This window comes from Macaca mulatta, chromosome 20 (assembly GCF_049350105.2).
Source record: "Macaca mulatta isolate MMU2019108-1 chromosome 20, T2T-MMU8v2.0, whole genome shotgun sequence".
Taxonomy (NCBI): domain Eukaryota; kingdom Metazoa; phylum Chordata; class Mammalia; order Primates; family Cercopithecidae; genus Macaca; species Macaca mulatta.
Window position 1 is genome coordinate 63913057 of NC_133425.1, and position 19786 is coordinate 63932842.

General features: G+C 46.1%; 1 protein-coding gene and 1 non-coding gene across 22 annotated transcripts in view; one reads left to right on the top strand and one right to left on the bottom strand.

Annotated features, from left to right (window-relative positions):
* PRMT7 (protein arginine methyltransferase 7) overlaps positions 1–19786 on the top strand; it is a 47520-nt gene that overhangs the window by 10073 nt on the left and 17661 nt on the right. For 16 of the 21 annotated variants that reach the window (XR_013411026.1, XR_013411027.1, XR_013411029.1 and 13 more), the window contains 6 exons: positions 724–760; positions 4242–4391; positions 8542–8650; positions 16260–16372; positions 18083–18324; positions 18549–18729. Coding sequence is in view for 18 of the 21 variants with exons in the window: in XM_077984332.1 (XP_077840458.1) it covers positions 724–760; positions 4242–4391; positions 8542–8650; positions 16260–16372; positions 18083–18324; positions 18549–18729 (832 nt within the window). In the remaining 3 variants the exon portion in view is untranslated. Of the gene's footprint in view, positions 1–723; positions 761–4241; positions 4392–7122; positions 7470–7574; positions 7705–8541; positions 8651–16259; positions 16373–18082; positions 18325–18548; positions 18730–19786 lie in introns of those variants that run through there. The other 5 variants (XM_077984334.1, XM_077984333.1, XM_077984338.1 and 2 more) reach the window with 4 other exon arrangements.
* On the bottom strand, positions 8863–9005 carry LOC114674542 (U4 spliceosomal RNA). The gene has a single exon (XR_003725688.1). It is a non-coding gene; the product is annotated as a U4 spliceosomal RNA (small nuclear RNA).

Sequence of the window (19786 nt, forward strand, 5' to 3'; positions counted from 1 at the left end):
TTGTTAATGGCCAGTTTTGGGGCCTGTTCCCAACAGCTAACTACTGGAGCATTTTTAGGTCTGAGAACATCTTTCTCTGAGACTTTTTTCTGCAGCACTAGAGAACAACAACTTAAAACTCTATTAAAATAAAGTGGCCAGGTACAGTGACGGATGCTTGTAGTTCTGCTGAGGCAAGAGGATCTCTTGAGCTAAGGAGTTCAAGACTGCAGTGCCCAATGATTGAGACTGTTCATAGCCATTATACTCCAGCGTGGGTGACATAGCAAGACCCTGTTTTTAAAAATAAACAAAAAAATAGGCCAGGCGCGGTGGCTCACACCTGTAATCCCAGCACTTTAGGAGGCCGAGGCTGGCGGATCATTCGAGGTCAGGAGTTCAAGACCAGCCTGGTCAACATGGTGAAACCCCATCTCTAATGAAAATACAAAAATTAGCCAGGCATGGTGGTGAGTGCCTGTAATCCCAGCTCCCTGGGAGGCTGAGGCATGAGAATCGCTTGAACTTGGGAGGCAGGTTGCAGTGAGCTGAGATTGCGCCACTGCACTCCAGCCTGGGTGATAGGGTGAGACCCCCCCCCCCCAAAAAAAAAAGACAAAAAGTAGTTTAAAATAGATGACAGGTTTGTTCTATTTGTTTAGGAATGTGTTTATATATGTGAATACTCTTGTGTGTTGATGTGTATCATGCAAAGGTTGCTGACCTGTCTTTTTTGTTTTTTAGGTCCTCCTATGCAGATATGCTACATGACAAAGACAGAGTAAGTGTAAAAGGAAACTATTATCTTGATGTGGGGGTGTTTTGAAGTCTTGGATTACAAGAAGGTTAAAAATCCCTGGGGGTCATGATGTTAAATGACACTGAGAGGCAGTAAGGTGTAGTGGTCAGGAAATCTGTGGAGAGGCTGGGTCCTGCTTCTGGCTCTGTTTTTTTTGTTGTTGTTGTTTAATCTCCCAGCTTTATCAAGATGAAAATTGTCTATGTTTATGGTATACAATGTGATGAATGTATGTGTATGGTATGAAGTGATTAAATCAAGCTAATGAACATGTCTACCACCTCATACTTTTTTGTGTGTGGTGAGAACATTTAAGATCTACTCGCTTAGTAATTTTTAAGTGTACATTATTAACTATAGTTCACCATGCCGTACAGCAGATACCCAGACCTTATTCATCCTGTCTAACTGAAACATCAGATCCTTTCCCTCAGCGGGTACCATTCTCTGGGTTTCTGTGAGTTCAACTTTTTTTTTTTTTTGAGTCAGATTCTTACTGTCACCCAGGCTAGAGTGCAGTGGCGAGATCTCAGCTCACTGCAACCTCAGTCTCCTGGGTTCAAACGATTCTCCTGCCTCAGCCTGCCTAGTAGCTGGGATTACAGGTGTGTGCCATGACACCTGGCCTTCACTGTAGTTTTAATTGCCATTTTTAATTTTAATTTTATTTTTTGAGACAGGGCCTCTGTTGCCCAGTGCAGTGGTGTGAGCTTGGCTTCACTGCAGCCTCGACTTCCCGGGCTTAAGCGAGCCCTCAACCTCAGCCTCCCCGGTAGCTGGGACTACAGGCACACCACCACGCCCGGCTAATTTTTATATGTTTTGTAGAGATGGAGTTTCGCCATGTTGCCCAGGCTGGTCTTGAACTCTTGAGGTCAAGTGATCCACCCGCCTCGGCCTCCCAAAGTGCTGGGATTATGGGCATGAGCCACCGTGCCCGGCCATCAAATACCTTTTCATGTGCTTATTTACCATGCGTATATCTTTGGCATAGTCTAGGGTTATGAACATAGGTGTGATTCTTGATAGACACTGCCACATTGCCTTCAAAAAGGGTTCCAGTTTCACTGTAGAATCTTCAAAACTGGGTCATTAAAAAGTGACAGCTAATTTAATGGCATCGTTAAAGTGACAGCTGTGCCATCCCTGGTTTGCAATTGAGGATACTGTTCATCAATTTTTTTTTTAACTTAAAAAATAAATAAAACAAGGCCTGGCACGGTGACTCATACTTGTAATCCCAGCACTTTGGGAGGCCGAGGTGGGCGGATCATGAGGTCAGGAGATCGAGACTATCCTGGCTAACACGGTGAAACCCCATCTCTACTAAAAATACAAAAAAAAATTAGCCAGGCGTGGTGGCGAGCAGGGCCTGTAGTCCCAGCTACTTGGGAGGCGGAGGCAGGAGAACGGTGTGAACCCGGGAGGCGGAGCTTGCAGGGAGTAGAGATGCTGCCACTGCACTCCAGCCTGGGTGACAGAGGGAGACTCCGTCTCAAAAAAAAAAAAAAATTGTGGTAAAAACACGTAACATAAATGTACCATACTGATGGTATCCAAGACATAAATGCACATGCTTTAACAGTGAAATAGTTCTATAAGATATTTCTGTGAAAAATATTTCACCCAGACTAAACATTTTTGTGCTTTACTTCAGAGGCAACATCATTTCTTCTTCTTCTCTTTTTTTTTTTTTTTTAAATGAGAATGAGTCTCCCTCTGTTGCCAGGCTGGAGTGCAGTGGTGCAATCTCAGCTCACTGCAACCTCCACCTCCCGAGTTCAAGTGATTCTCCTGCCTCAGCCTCCCGAGTAGCTGGGCTTACAGGCGTGTGGCACCACACCTGGCTAATTTTTTGTATCTTTAGTAGAGACGGGGTTTCACCATGTTGGCCAGGCTGGTCTCCAACTCCTGACCTCAGGTGATCCACCTGCCTCAGCCTCCCAAAGTGCTGGGATTACAGTTGTGAGTCACCGCACCATGCCTGGTAATTCTAAAGAATATTCAGTTCTAGATATTTTCTAATTCCTCTCTGATTTAGTCTTTTGCCTATCTTAGAAGTGTGTTTCTTAATGTTCGAAAATTTTTTTTTCTTTAGTTGTGTTTCTGATACTAAGATTTCTAATTTGTTTTGCATTGTGGTCAGAGAATATCGCCCTTTTGATGCCAGTTCTGTATTAGCTGTCTACTGTTATTTAACAAATTACCTTAAATTTTAATAGCCTCTTAATATTTCTTACTAATTTGGCAGGTCATCAGTCTATTTAAAAGATTTGCACATATTTTTTCCATCATCTTTAGCTATTTTCAACAGAAGGGTCACTGTGCCTATTGAGTCAGACTGTTATAGATGAAAGATGTATCTGTTTACGTTACTAAAGAAGAACTAAAAATCTTCAAGATGCAAAGAAGTTATTTTCTGATGGGGAAAATACTTTTTAGTCAAGCTCTCTGAGTTAAGAGTCGGTAAAGGGGCCGGGCGCGGTGGCTCACGCCTGTAATCCCAGCACTTTGGGAGGCCAAGGCAGGCGGATCATGAGGTCAGGAGATCGAGACCATCCTGGCTAACACAGTGAAACCCAGTCTCTAATAAAAAAAAATACAAAATTAGCCGGGCGTGGTGGCGGACGCCTGTAGTCCCAGCTACTCAGGAGGCTGAGGCAGGAGAATGACATGAACCTGGGAGGTGGAGGTTACAGTGAGCCGAGATCACGCCACTGCACTCCAGCCTGGGTGACAGAGCAAGACTCCGTCTCAAAAAAAAAAAAAAAAAGAGTCGGTAAAGGAAAATAGAAGCCACATTACATATGCAACAGAGGGACTTTAATGCAAGGAGCTGGTTACCCAGCTGTCGGAGGGCTAGAAAGCAAATGGGAACGCTGAGTAACCTAGCAGTAGAGACTGTAGGGAACAGTTACCTTGCCTAGGACTGAGAAACTAAATGAGAAGATTAGGGTTTCCAGAAGCCACAAGCATTGAGGAGAGATCCTGTGGACCACTGTCCAAGTATGGCTGCAGCTCTGAGGGACCCAAGGAGCTGGTTATGGGATCACTGGGAGAAGCTGGAGTCTGCAATTAACTGCCCCTACCGAGAGGACCCTGATGAGAGCAGCAGCATGCAGAAAGGAGCAAGCCTACTCTGTCCTCCTGCCTTCCAGTCGCCCTCTTGGTCCTCCTCTTGGCTGAACCTAACAGTTGGAAAAAGGAGAACATGGTTTACAGGGCTCTGGCATCACTTAGTAGAGGATAGAAGAGTGAGTGAGGAGCAGGGACAGTCGCTTAATAAAGGGCAAGGGGCTGACTCACAAGGCCTGCCCAACTCAGCCAGTGCTGTTCTGCCAGGGGCCAGAAAGGCCACAGGGCCCTGACTTGCACGGCTGCTGCCAGCTGTGACTCTAGAACTTTGCAAAGCACCTTTCCACTTACAATAACTGGCAGTAAGTGACGGCCATGTCTTCCTTAGAATATAAAATACTACCAAGGTATCCGGGCTGCCGTGAGCAGGGTGAAGGACAGAGGACAGAAGGCCTTGGTTCTCGACATTGGCACTGGCACGGGACTCTTGTCAATGATGGCGGTCACAGCAGGCGCCGACTTCTGCTATGCCATCGAGGTAAGTCACCCCCTTCAGATGTGTGTCCTGCATCTTGCATGGGAAATCTCCTATGCTCTTGGACTTTACCTATCTGTTCCTTCACAGACATTCGTGGAGTGCTCTCTTTGTGCCAAGCACAGAGTGTATAGAGATGAGTTAGACACAGTTCCTTCCTCCAGTGGCTAGTTTTCTCCTCTGTCAGCCTAGGCTGCACATCAGAATCACTAGGAGCCTTGGAAAATACTTACAGGCTGGGCACAGTGGCTCACATCTGTAATCCTAGCACTTTGGATGGCTGAGGCAAGAGAATTCCTTGACCCCAGGAGTTTGAGACCAGCCTGGGCAACATGTGAGATCCCATCTCCACAGAAAAACTTTTAAATATTAGCTGGGCATGGTGGCACGTGCCTGTGTTCCAGCTATTCTTGAGGCTGAGCCCAGAAAGGCAAGGCTGCAGTGAGCCACAATTTGGACTTTATGTGAGAAAGCAAAAAATTACTTCTACCGTGTTTAAGCCAGTTATTGTGGGACTTTGTTGATTCCAACGAATCAGTATATGAACTCAGTTTTGTAGGGGAAAGTATTTAAATACATGCCCCCACACCACCACACTCCAGCCTGGGTGACAGAGTGAGACTTTATCTCAAAAAAAATCAAAACAAAACAAAGTCTAGGCACAGTGTCTCACCCCTGTAATCCCAGCACTTTGGGAGGCTGAGGCGAGTGGATCATGAGGTCAGGAGTTCAAGACCAGCCTGACTAACATGGTGAAACCCCATCTCTACTAAAAATATAAAAATTATCCGGGCGTGGTGGTGCACACCTGTAATCCTAGCTACTTAAGAGGCTGAGGCAGGAGAATCGCTTGAACCCAGGAGGCAGAGGTTACAATGAGCCAAGATCGTGCCACTGCACTCCAGCCTGGGTGACACAGTGAGACTCCATCTCAAAACAAAACAAAGCAATCTTATGCCTAGTCCCCACCCCTAACAGATTTTGATTTAACTTTTCTGGGGCGAGGCCTGAGCCTTGGGACTTTGGAATGTGCGGCAAGGTTGAGGACCACTACCTTCAATGTCCCTGCAGAGCCAGCTCTCTTATGTTTACCAATTTGTCATCTCTTTAATAAAACATGAAGCAGTTTGAGCCCACAGAGCGAGAAAAATTAAAAACCAAAATTAAAAATTAAACATGTTATTTTTCTCAAACAAATAATGCATATTATTGTAGGAAAGTTGGCAAATACCAAATAAAAATAGTATGTTGACTCAAAGTTAAGTACCGTTAACATTTTTATGTATATTCTTCTGAGTTTTGGGGGCAGGCAGGGAGCATGATATAAATACTTTCCCTACAAAACTGGGTTCCTGTAGTGATTGAGTTGGAAATAAAGCCTCAAAATTACAGTGACTTAAACAAGGTAGTTTTTTGCTTTTTAGTGGCGTGATCTCTACTCACTGCAACCTCCGCCTCCTGGGTTCAAGCAGTTCTTTTGTCTCAGCCTCCCAAATAGCTGGGATTACAGGTGTGTACCACTGCACCTGGCTAATTTTTGTATTTTTAGTAGAGATAGGGTTTCACCGTGTTGGCCAGGCTGATCTTGAACCCCTGACCTCAGGTGATCCTCCCACCTTGGCCTCCCAAAGTGCTGGGATTACAGGTGTGAACTACTGCGCCCTGCCTTGTTTCTTTTTTAAAAGGAAGACTAACTTTCCCAGGAATTTCTATTATAGCAAACCTCTGCTGGGGTACCATCGGCTAGAATGAGGTTAAATCTTATTCAGGGATTCAGTTACTCTTAGCTCAGACAAGTGCACCACTGCAAAGGTCAGTTCTCCACACTGTACTCTCACCTGATTTCAGGGGAGAGGGAGGACAGAGTGGATGTCGGGAAGTCATCTTCAGTGTCCACTCCTGGTAGTGTTTTGGGTGAGATCCTGAGCGGCTGAGGAGGAGGTGTGAAGGTACCAGCCTGCAGGTTCAGGGAGAGGTGACTGATGAGTCAGAAGGCAGCAGGGATGAGGGACGACACTGGCTTTGGATATTGTCAGGGTGGAGGCAAAGTGATTGGTGAGAACCAGGGTTTAAGGCCCTCAAACCACATCTAAAAACATCAAGGCAAATCCTAGAAATGATTTGAACTAGATGATGATGATTTTTCTAGCAGAACGTATGTGTGTATTCCATGTAAGTACTGCACGCTAATCAATTGTGAAACTGGAGCTGCTCACGTATGTACTTGTACTCTTTACGAAAGGATACAGCATCTGTCCCTCGATTGTAGTCAAAAACATAGGTATTCATGGTAGAAAATGTGGGAAATACAGAAAAGGATTTTGAAAACATGAAAATCTTACCAGGATCAGTCTCGTTATCATTTTGTTGTTTCCACTCCGTGTGAGGGGCCACATGTGAGTCTGTGTGTTTTACGTGCTAGAGCTCTTGGGGCTGTGGAATCTAAACTGGATAAATTGAAAACAAAGAGTTGGAGGTGCTTATTTATGTTCAGGGAGACGAAGAGTTCAGGAAGGATTTCTGTACTGGGGATTCATGCTGCCCTGGGAAGTGGGGTTTGATTTGACAGGTGGGGCTGGGACAGGGAAGGCTCAGGCTTGCCTAGTGATCATGAGATCAGTGTGGCTGGAGCGTTGGTTGTTGGGGGAAAGGGGAAGGAAGGCTGGGAAGGTAAGGGAGGGCCTCCAAAGCAGTAGTTCCTCCTTATCTATGGTTTCACTTTTCGTGATTTCAGTTATCTGTGGTCAACTGAGGTCCAAAAATATTAAATGGAGCCAGATGCGGTGGCTCAGCCTGCAATCCCAGTACTTTGGGTGGCTGAAACAGGTGGAACCCTTGAGTCCCAGAGTTGGAGACCAGCCTGGGCAACATGGTGAAACCCCGCCTCTACAAAAAGTTGCTGGGCATGGTGGTCTATGCCTGTAATCCCAGCTACTCGGGACGTTGAGGCGGGAAATTGCCTGAGCCTGGGAGGTGGAAGCTGCGGTGAACTGTGATCATGCCACTGCACTCCAGCCTGGACAACAGAGCGAGACCCTTCTCAAAAAAAGAAAATTAAATGGAAAATTCCAGAAATTATTTGTAAGTTGTAAATTGTGTGCCATTCTGAGTATTATTACGTAATTGTTCTATTTTTAGTTATTAATCTTTTATTGTGCCTAATTTTTAAATTAAACCTGGTCATAGGTAAGCTTGGAGGCTGGAGCAGTTCCACCATGAATGCTAATCCTCCACGCTGACTTCTGACCAACCCCGGCTTCAGGAATGCCTCTAAAATTTCCACTCTCATGCACTTTGATGTAAATCCTGCCCTCAGGTCAGAACAACTTTGATGTTATCATAAATACATACTTGCCATAAATCCTGCCCTTAGTCAAATTTGCTGTGGTATGTAAGTCCTGCATCTGAGCCATAACAGTGTGGGGGCCCAGTGTCTCACTGCCCGAGACAAGGCTTATGTTTGTACATTCCTATAAAATGTGTCTTTCTGAGAAGCTGGGTTTGCCAGTCTCTTTCCTCAACCTCTCGGCTCCCATGACCTCTTGGGGTAGGTTTACATAGAGCTGCCCACCACGGAACAGTATGTGTGTATGCATAGCAAAAAGAAAAAAAAAAATTAAGGTATATATAGGGGTCAGTACTATCTGAGGTTTCAAGCATCCACCAAGGGTCTCAAAATATATCCCCCATGGACAAGAGGCACTGCTGCACTGTAAGAAAATGTAGGCTGTGTTCTGCCAACATTGGGGATTTGGGACAATTTTGAGCCTAGAGGATGACCTGCTTACTCACACCTGCAGTCTTGCTCTCCTCTGGAGGGCACAGCACGTCTCCCAGGTTTACAAGGCAAGTCCCTTTCCTGACTTTTTGGCGTCCCCTTGGTGTGGCACTGACACCTACTGCTCTTGCTAAGTAGTGCAGCCTCCTCGGGATCCCCGGCAACCCCGCTGTGCCTGGCGCAGAATGGGAGGCCCTAACCACAAGTTAAAGCCAGCTGACTCTCAGCCCTTTTTCATGATGCATATTTGGAGAGTAAAGTATTTGAGTTACGTATCTTAGGACCAGAATCAAGCAATAGCTTGCTCACCTTAAAGGTCAGACTACTGTTTAATTTATTGCTCACTTTTCCTTGGGTTTTGGCTCTGTTTTCTAGGTTTTCAAGCCTATGGCTGATGCTGCTGTGAAGATTGTGGAGAAAAATGGCTTTAGTGATAAGATTTTGGTTATCAACAAGCATTCCACTGAGGTGACTGTAGGTCCAGGTGAGATCTACACATCCTGTGTTGAAAGCTTTGCTTGCCCTTGTGTGAGAGAGGAAAAGGTTATTCCAGTTACCTGGAACAAATCCAGGTCAGAGCATAGAAATGGGGCCTCTCTGTGTGGAGCTCCCTTCAATAAGGACTTGGTTTCTCTTGATGTTTATTTTCCTGCTAGTTAAAACTAGCCAGCAAGGAGTAGACTAGAGCTAGTCAGGTCCAGCAGTGGAGACGCAAACAAAGCCTGCATTTGCTTTAAGCAAGTTGGAATTCTTATGGGGCTCAACTCTAGAGTTTCAACTACCAATAATCATGCCTTCGATAAACCTCATTGGCTATGATACTGCCACTGTGCAAAGCTCAACTCTAAGTTTCATCAGGTAGAGAGTACTTAGTTCTGACATCCTGCCTCTGCATACAACATGAACGATTTTCCTGTATTACATTGTCTCTTAAGGTTTCCAGAATGTGTGTATGTACACATACACACACACACATATATATATTTTATATATATATATATTTTATATATATATATATTTTTTTTTTGAGACGGAATCTCACTGTGTCACCCAGGCTGCGTTGCAATGGTGCAGTCTTGGCTCACTGCATCCTCCACCTCCCAGGTTCAAGTGATTCTCCTGCCTCAGCCTCCCAGGTAGCTGGGATTACAGGTGCCTGCCACCATGCCTGGCTAATTTTTGTATTTTTAGTAGAGACAGGGTTTCACCATGTTGGCCAGGCTGGTCTTTAACTACTGACCTTAAGTTATCCATCTGCCTCGGCCTCCCAAAGTGCTGGGATTACAGGCTTGAGCCACCGCACCCAGCCCAGAATATTTTTTATAGTCTAGAACTTTGTTTCAGTCATTGAAAATTTCACATGCCACTGACACTTAGAAAACATAGTTGAAAGATTTGCAAAGGAAAAACTTCCGTGGTGAAGTTATAGATAACACCATGGGTTTTTTCTAATTTTTTGTGGCGATAGGGTCTTACTATGTTGCTCAGGCTGAACTCTAACTCTTATGCTAAAGTGATCCTCCCATCTCAGCCACGCAAGTACCTGGGACTACGGGTGTGCACCACTGCACCTGACTTTTTCACCACGGTTTTGAAGAATGCAGTATCATTCTGAATTAAAGCTTCTACCTAAGGTCAACATTATTCTCCCATTTAACAATTTTTTTTTTTAAATGGAGAATCTGAAACGTACAAAAGAAGTAGATACTATCTTATGTGTTTATTTGAGACAGAGTCTCACTCTTGTTGTCCAGGCTGGAGTACAATGGCAGGATCTCAGCTCACTGCAACCTCTGTCTCCCATGTTCAGGCGATTCTCCTGCCTCAGCCTCCCGAGTAGCTGGGATATACCACCATGCCCAGCTAATTTTTGTATTTTTAGTGGAGACGAGGTTTCACCATGTTGGCCAGGCTAGTCTCAAACTCCCGACCTCAGGTGACCCGCCTGCCTTGGCCTCTGAAAGTGCTGGGATTACAGATGTGAACCACCGCGCCCGGCCTTTTTTATCTTTAAAACATACAAACAAGTTTACAAGTCATTCCATTTACAATCAACATTATTGAAGTATGATTTACATTAAATGAATATCCATTTTCATTAGTTTGATGAGTTTCGACAAATATAAACACACTTGTAACCACCATGATTAAGGTAATAGAATATCTCCATCGTGCTCAAAGAGATTCTTCATGACCCTTTCTAGTCAGTCCCCCCATATCCTGGTCCTAGGCATCCACTCATAGACTTCTTCATTGTAGATTAGATTTGCTTCTCTAGGATTTCAAGGAAGTGGAATCATAGAAGTGTGGACTCTTGTGTGTGTTCTCTTTTATATAGCGTGATGCTGATAAGGCTCTTCCACACCGTTCGTGTCTTGGGGTTTCGTTCTTTTGTATTACCGAGCAGCACTCTATTAGATAGATGAACCATAGCTTGTTTATCCCTCCACCTGTTGATGGACAGGGATTTCTTGGATAGGACTTTAGATTCACTGATCTTTTTTTTGCAGTGTCTAATATGCTGTTAATGTTAAGTATATCTAGTAAGCTCTTCATTTCTCTTTCTTTCTTTCTTTTTTTTTTTTTTGGAGACAGGGTCTTGACCTGTCCCCCAGGCTGGAGTGCAGAGGTGTGAGCACAGCTCATTGCAGCCTTGACCTCCTGGGCTCAAGCAGTCCTCCTGCTTCAGCCTCCTGTGTAGCTGGGACCACAGGCTCATGCCACCATGCCTGGCTAGCCTAAAAAAATTTTTTTTGGTAGAGATGGGGTCTCAGTTTGTTGTCTAAGCTGGTCTCAAACTCCTGGGCTCAAGCAATTCTCCCACCTTCCGAAGTCCTAGAATTATAGGTGTGAGCTGCTGTGCCTGGTCTCATTTTTGATACTGTATTTTTTATCTCTGAAAGTTCCACTTGATTATTTTTCATAACTTCCATTTTTTCTCATGTTCATAGTTTCCTGTAAGCACATTTATTTTAGCTTTTCGAACATCCTTATCTTCTGTTCCCACCATCTTTATTTTTTCTGGGTTTGTTCTCTTGACTCATTTTTATCCCTGTTCTGGGTCACATTTTCCTTCTTCACATGTCTAATCATTTTTGTTTGGATGCTGTGGCTATTGGGATTTCACCATTGTTGAGTGCTAGACTTTGTTTTTGCTTTTTAAGCTTTGGCATGCAGTTGGGTTACTTGCAGTTCAGATTGATCCTTTCAGGGCTTGTTTAAGCTTTCTTTGGGGCAGGGTTAGAGTAGCTTTAAGTTAGGCCTTTTCAACAATAGCGTTGTGACATTTTGGCATTCTCCAACTAAGTGCCATTTTGATAATTCTTTGTTGTGGACCCTGTCCTTTGCATTGTAGGTGGTTTGCGGCATCCCTGGCCTCTTTCCAGTGGATGTCAGTAGCACTCCCTCCTCCCACCATTCTTGCCAACTAAAGATGTCTCCAGATTGCCACATGTCTTCCTTGGTCTCGAGTGTGTAAAATTATCACCTGTTGAGAACCACTGCTCTAAGGCTATTTAGCCAGACAGTTACTGCAACCTTTCTGGGGTGTCTCCTGAGAGCTCCTAGGTGTTCAGCAGGGATTCCATTGTCTGACTGATCAGAACTTGAATGTTTCCCAGGCCTCTGAGAGTTCTGGAGATTGTTATCACTCATGCACCCTTTGCTCGGCTTTACAGAGTGTTACCCTCTGTGTGTGTGAATGTATTAACACAGACCCTAGAGGACCCCTGTGCAGCATTCTGAAGGCTTTTTTTCTGTGTAACTTCCTCTCTGATTCCCTGCCTGGCAAGTTCCAGCTGCTTCCATTCCCTGAACTTATTTCCTGTCTAACTCAGCAAGACTGCCGTGCTCTGCGTGACCTCTTACCCTGTACTGTGGTCTGGAAAGGGTCTCCTGGCTGATAGCCAGAGCAGGGTAAGGGTTACTTGGTTTGTTTCCCACAGGCAGGCGCCACTACACCCAACTAGTTTTTTTTGTTTTTTTAAAATTTTTATTAGAAACTAAGTCTTGTAGCTGGGTGTGGTGGCTCATGCCTGTAATCCCAGCACTTTGGGAGGCCAAGGCAGGCAGATCACCTGAGGTTGGGAGTTCGCAACCAGCCTGACCAACACGGAGAAACCCTGTCTCTACTAAAAATACAAAATTAGCCAGGCGTGGTGGCGCATGCCTGTAATCCCAGCTACTCGGGAGGCTGAGGCAGCAGAATTGCTTGAATCTGGGAGGCAAAGGTTGCGGTAAGCCGAGATTGCGCTATGGCACTCCAGCCTGGGCAACAAGCGAAACTCTGTCTCAAAAAAAAAAAAAAAAAGAAAAGAAAAGAAAAACTAGGTCTCGCTTTGTTGCCCAGGCTGGTCTTGAGTGCCAGGCTTCGAGCAGTCCTCCTGCCTCAGCCTCCCAAAGTGCTGGGATTACAGATGGAAGCCACTGCATCTGCCGAGATCATTTATTCTTGAAAATCCATCCATTTTGACGGCAAGGTTGGCCGTGCAGTGTGCTGACTCTGCCTCCAGGCAGCATTGTTCACACGCACCTCAGCTTAGGCCAGACCTCACATATGATTTCTTATTTTTAAAAAAAAAAATTTTTTTTAGACGGAGTGGCTCTGTTGCCCAGGCTGGAGTACAGTGGCATGACCTTGGCTCACTGCAACCTCCACCTCCTGGATTCAAGTGATCCTTCCACCTCAGCCTCCTAGGTAGCTGATATTACAGGCATGCACCACCACCCGGCTAATTTTTGTATTTTTAGTAGAGATGGGGTTTCACTGTGTTGGCCAGGCTGGTCTTGAACTCCTGACCTCAAGCAATCCGCCTGCTTCAGCCTCCCAAAATGCTGGGATTACAGGCGTGGACCACCACGCCTGGCCAATTTCTTAATACTTTTTCTTCATAACACTTACCACTGCAATCATTAAATCATTATGTAGTTATGTATTTAATGTCTGTCCCCCACCCAGCTGAGGCATCCTGAGGTCATGCACTGCGTGGGTTGTATTAACTATTCCATTCTGTTATTTGCTCAGGGCCTGTCAAGGAGTTCAGTTATTTTTGTTAAGTGAGTAGATCGTCAGTCGTGCTTCATCCATAATCCCTTGTAAATGCGACTTTGTTTCCGATCCTGTAGCGTGATAAGTGACTTCCTCATTGCCAGGTTGGGTGGCCTTTCCTCTGCTTTTCCTCTCTAATCACTGTGGCTTTGGTACTTCTGCCATTCTTTCCTTCTTGAAACTCTCCCTGGACCTTAGTGACATCTCTTCATCTTGGTTCTCCTGTGTTGCTTTCTTTCTGCTCCAAATGTGTGCTTTCCAAGGTTCTGCTCTCAGCCCTTTTTAAAAGTGGCATCTGAAGTGTCCTGTTCCCTAGAGCTGGATTACGTGCTGAGGCTTGCGGAGAGCCAACCCAGGGAGCAGCGTGTGTTCATCCGTCTGTTTCATTCATTTGGTAAGGGCTTAGGAAGCTCCTGCGGTGGCTACCCGCTTCTTGAGACAGTCTCACTGTATTGCCCAAGATGGAGTGTGGTGGGGCAGTCTCAGCTCAGTACAGCTTCTGCCTCCTGGGTTCAGGCAATTCTCATGCCTCAGCCTCCTGAGTAGCTGGGACTACAGGCATGTGCTGCCACACCTGGCTAATTTTTGTATTTTTAGTAGAGACAAGGTTTCACCACATTGGCCAGGCTGGTATCGAACTCCTGGCCTCAAGTGATCTGCCCACCTTGGCCTCTCAAACTGCTGGAATTATGGGTGTGAGTCACTGTGCCTGGCTCTTGATTTTTATTTTAATGAAGCAATTTGGACTGTAAAGCATTTTAAGTTATATAATTGGTTTAAACATTTAGGAGATAAAATTGGCACAGTAGGTGATCAGTGGGTTGTAGGGTGACAGAAATCAAGAATTTATCTAGTGTGTGTTCACTTACGGGGCACTAGACCTTGTTGTGGGCACTGGGGTACAGTAGTGGACAGGCAGTCAGCTGTCCTGCTGTCCTGGAGCTAGTAAATGATGCCTAGGTTCCTGGACTGTGTGACTCATTGAGGCAGAAACCCTGGAGGGAGGAGCAGGTGTGTTAGGTGGGGTGGGTTGGATGAGTTTTGGACAGTGTATTCCAGTTGGAGTTTGGCATGACATCAGAGAGGATGGGCAGGGCTACTCGGGAGGGTGGTCTCTGTGGCAGAAGACAGAAGTTTTTTCTTAAGCTCCTCCACTGATACTGTCATGGAGCACAGGTGAGCTTCATAGGAAGTGTGCGTGTTTTTTTTAATCTTCATCATCCCAACCACCACCATATGAGACAGCCCATTCACCCACTTGACTGGTGAGGCAACTGATGGTCAGAACTAAGGGCTCAGGGATAGGAAGTGAGATCCAGGCCAGGCTCCAGCCTCGAGCTCAAGGTTCACACTGTCTCTGTTGTGCTCTTCTATCAGCTCATTTCTTTTTTTTTTTTTTGAAATGGAGTCTCACTTTGGCCCAGATTAGAGTGCAATGGCGCGATCTCAGCTTACCGCAACCTCTGCCTCCCGGGTTGAAGTGATTCTCCTGCCTCAGCCTCTCAAGTAGCTAGGATTATAGGCACCCATCACCACGCCTGGTTAATTTTTGTATTTTTAGTAGAGACAGCATTTCACCATGTTGGCCAGGCTGGTTTCAAACTTCTGACCTCAGGTGATCTGCCCATCTCGACCTCCCAAAGTGCTGGGATTACAGGCGGGAGCCACCGTGCCTGGCCCCCGTCAGCTGCTTTCATGTTTCTCTTTTTCTTGTGTCATCTGTGAGACTTGTGCTCTGTTCAGGGGAGATGAGTGGGCTTTGTCAGATTATAATTCACGAGGCATTAAAAGTGTTTACAGTTAATTCTTCCTGATGAATAGCCCCTTCCAAAGTCTGTTTTGGCTCTTGGCTCATTAAAAATTATAATTGTAGAAGTAGCAGTACGTTACTGAGATTTAGAAAACAGTTAACAGAAGAACCCTCCCAAATCCTACCCTCCTCTAAAATCCTACTGTCCTAAAACAACTGTTATTTAAGAGATTGTTTGGTGACAAGGCGCTAAGTTCATTAAGGGGATTTACCATAGTGATCTGGGGATTCTAAGTCATGGATCTCAATTTTGGCTGCCAGAGCTGTACTCACAGTAGCTGGAAGATCATCAAAGAAACTTGCTGTCTTGCTTTGGCTTTCCCTCCGTCTCCCTGCAACCTAAAAGTATTTGAAGTACCAGCATTTGGTTTTTGCTTTTCAAATAATTTTTCTAATTTAGTGGTTAATAGTTTGTTAATTTATATCTCTCTAATTGCTAATAGGGATGAAAAAATTTCCATATGTTTGATTTCTGTTTTGAATTGTATGTTTATATTTTTACCTGGTTTCTTTTTGCGTGTGTATTTTTTTCTTTTTTTCTTTGAGACAGAGTCTCACTCTGTCGCCCAGGCTGAAGTACAGTGGCACGATCTTGGCTCACTGCAACCTCTGCCTCCCAGGTTCAAGTGATTCTTATGCCTTAGCCTCCTGGGTAACTGGGGTGGCGTGTGCCACCACACCTGGCTAATTTTTGTATTTTTGGTAGAGATGGAGTTTCGCCATGATGGCCAAGCTGGTCTTGAACTCCTGGCCTCAAGTGATCCTCGTGCCTTGGCCTCCCAAAGTGCTAGGATTACAGGTGTGAGCCACTGCGCCTGGCCAATTTTTGTATCTTTTGTGGAAATGGGGTTTCGTCATGTTGCCCAGGCTGATTGCAAACTCCTGAGCTCAAGCAATCCATTGGGTATTTATAGTTTTCTTATCATTTTTTCCAGGTCTCCCTCCCAATATTAAACATACAGAATAGTTGAAAGAGCGGTACAGTAAACACCCATGATCCTTTACCCTAGATTTAGCAGTTAGCATTTTGTCATACATTTTACATACGGATTTTTTTTTTTCTTTGCTGAACCATTGGCAGATCAGTCGCAGACATCCTGACGCTTCTGAATACCTCAGCATGTGTATGTGCTTTTAGTGTGATGACCCCTTAACCACTTATTTTTCCCATATTTGCTGTAAATATTTTTCCTAGTCTGTTGCTTACGTCCGACTCTGTTTTCTTATGTTTTTCAGAGGGTGACATGCCGTGCCGTGCCAACATCCTGGTCACAGAGTTGTTTGACACAGAGCTGATAGGGGAGGGGGCGCTGCCCTCCTATGAGCACGCACACAGGCATCTCGTGGAGGTAGTGGACAGAGGGCTCCCTCAGACGTGTCTGGTCTCAGCCAGCTCACACAGCACTCACTCATGCACCGTGCTCCACACAGTCCAAGCTCTCAGCACCTCTCATGCACCTGGGACACCCCTCTATTCCTGGGGAGCTGTGGTTCTCCTCACTTGTGACTTTCATGTCCCTTGAATGCCAAATCTTAATAGGTTAGAGTTGAAAAGCCAGAAACTATTTTCAAATTCGGTTCAGTTCAGCAAATATTCTCAGGAAGGCGATGCTTGAGCTGTCAATCCTGAGAAGTGATCAGGTGTTGGCCTGGCAGATGGAATATTTCTGGTAGAGGAGAGCAGCATGCGCTAGACGTGAGGCTGAATCGGTGCGGTGGCTCCGGAGCCTGCTTTGGATTTTGTGCTGTGTGGGAGGCAGGAGAGATGGGCTTAGCAACTGAGGTTAGAGAGCTGGGCAGGGGCTAGATGGAGCGGGGCTTGGGGGCCATGCCCAGAGGGTAGCTGTCATCTAGAAGGTGAGGTGGCGTCGTAGGAGGATTTGAAGCAGAGGATTGATAGCAGATTTATGCAGGCAGACATGTGCAGGGCAGTTGGGGTATAGGGCTGGAGGTTGCGGGTGGGTTAAAAGGCTGTGGAGTCATCCAGACACTGTGGTGCAGTGGGCCTCAGCCAAGGGCCTGATGGGTGGTCCCAGGAGTTGGTGGTCCCTTAGATGTAGAGGTATTGATGCCAGGGTTTGGGCACCTCAGAGCACAGGAAGAGGGGTAGCCTTGGGAAGGTTGGAAAGTGGTGAGGGCGATTCTTAAATGGTTTAGACAGTTTGAGCTCTCTAAAGGTCAGCCAAGTAGAGAAGCCCAAGAAGCCCAGAGATGCATGGATTTAGTCAGTGAAGAGGGCGTGGTTGAGGTCACTGGAGAGTGTGGAGGGAGAAGGTCCAGACCAGGGAGTCCCCTTGTGAGGTGGGGCAAAGGAAGCACAGCCTGGTGAAGGAGGCGGGAGCGAGTCCAGTTAGAGTGGCATTTCTCTACCAGACCAAGGTTGGGAGACGCCTCACGGGGAGGCCATTTGTGCTGCTAACCTTTTACCATGTCCGGAGCAACCCCCACAGCAGAGAATCATTTGGTCCAAGAGGCTAGTGGTGTCATGCGGTGAAAGCCACGTGGGTAGCAGCTGTGAGTGTGCTCTTGTCGGATCCCTGTTGCCTGGTGCATGGAGGATGTGGAGTGGATGCATGAGCTAGGAGGAAAGCTGGACAAGGAGCGAGAGCCGCAGCCGTGGGGGCTGAGTGCACAGCAATGCCCAGCGGCGCCAGAAGGCTGGGCAGCTGAGTGGGCACCATGGTCCATAGGGCTTTGCCACAAGGAGGCTCTTGTTTTGGTGCTGGGCAAGAGTGGCACTGAAGGGATGCTGAGCCCAGAGCCAGGATCACTGGCCAGCAGCAGGACTTAAAGCATTTAAGAATGCCAGGTAGCCAGGAACTTAGCTGACATAAGTCATTTTAGGCACAGTGTGTATTCTTTTTGAAATCTAGTACCTTTTTTTTTTCCCTTTTCCAAGGGCATAGGGCTGAAAACAGTTCACTCTTCTAATAGTATAAGGTGTTGGGCATTACTGAACCAACCTCATGTTAAGGAACAAACCTCTTTTGATCAGTGGGAATTACTGTGGGTCTGAGCACCTGATTTTTGTTTGGTTTTGTTTTTTAATACAAACTTAGGAAAATTGTGAGGCCGTGCCCCACAGAGCCACCATCTATGCACAGCTGGTGGAGTCCAGGAGGATGTGGTCGTGGAACAAGCTGTTTCCCATCCACCTGCAGACCAGCCTCGGAGAGCAGGTCATCGTCCCTCCTGTGGACCTGGAGAACTGCCCTGGCGCACCCTCTGTCTGTGACATTCAGCTGAACCAGGTGTCACCAGCCGACTTTACAGTCCTCAGCGATGTGCTGCCCATGTTCAGGTACCAAGGAGCCACCATAGGTGATGGCACTTTAAGACATTTGATGGAAGTTGGGTCTTAGGAAGTTCTTTTTGCGTGGGAAGGAAACCTAGCTGCTGTCACCTGCCTCGAAGGCAAGAGTCTTTGCAGCCAAATGTCATTGCCAGTGAGGTCACTGTAAAAGCTTAAAAAATGGGAGTGTGTGAGGTTAAACTCTGCTTACATTCTTGAATATTATTCCTCAGCATAGACTTCAGCAAGCAAGTCAGTAGCTCAGCAGCCTGCCATAGCAGGCAATTTGAACCTCTGACATCTGGCCGAGCTCAGGTGGTTCTCTCGTGGTGGGACATTGAAATGGACCCTGAGGGGAAGATCAGGTGCACTACGGCCCCCTTCTGGGCACACTCAGACCCAGAGGAGATGCAGGTAAGAGCAGCCGAGCATGTGCCCTGTCAGGAAACTTGTCCACTGCTGTTCATGGGAAAGTAGCAGTTGGACCTTAGACCCATGAGAATTTAGAGACAGGAGGACTGTGTCAGAATCAAAGACAAAAGTTTTTAAAACGCAAGCAAAGGCTAGCTGTAGTGAGGTAGCCTTTCCAGGGTGAGCTCATGGTCAGCACCCATGGACACAGTGGGCAACAGAGAAGTTGGCTGTTCTCTCCCCCTCATCATGATGCAGCTCTCCTTAGATACCACCGCTCAGCCCCTGAGTAGTCCCAGGGGGCTCCCATCAGCTTGGAATAGAGAACTACGGCCTCACCTTCTGTGGCCTCGAAATCTACTTTCTCCACCCCGATAGAAAGTAGGCAGAGGACATGAAAGACAGAAAAGGAAATAGAGATGACGGCGATAGTTGCCCACTCTCCCTCATAATAAGAGAAATGCAGTATTAGCTGTTCACAGCACCTGTGCTCCCAGCCTCTCAGGAGACTGAGACAGGAGGATTGCTTGAACCCAGAAAGTCGAGGCTGCAGTGAGTCGTGATTGCATTACTGCACTCCAGCCTGGGCAATAAGATGAGACCCTGTCTCTAAAAAAAAAAAAAGAGAGAAATGCAACTTTCAACTGCAATGATATATCATTTTCACCTATTAGTGAATAAAGTTTAAACAGTTTGCAGGCACACTGTTGGTGAAGCTCAGGGAAAAAGCAGGAAAGCCAGTCGTCAGAATGTCTCAGGTAGAAAGCAATGCTGCTTCCAAACGTGGGGCTGTGGCTGGATTTGCGTCTGTGCAGAATAGTTGTGTCCAGACCTGGTTTAGTAGAAAAAGGCCAACCTAAAGGCCACTAGCAGGGATCAAGTCTGTTATCCTCTCAGTGGGTGAGGTAGCTCTCTGTGCACTGATGTGGGACAAGCTTCAGGGTGGATTATTACCTGGCACAAAAATAAAGGTGCAGAATGGTGTGTCGTGTGGTAGCACTGGTGTTGGTAAAATTAGGAATATGTGTGTTTATGAGTGGTTAGTTGTCTGGTGTACATA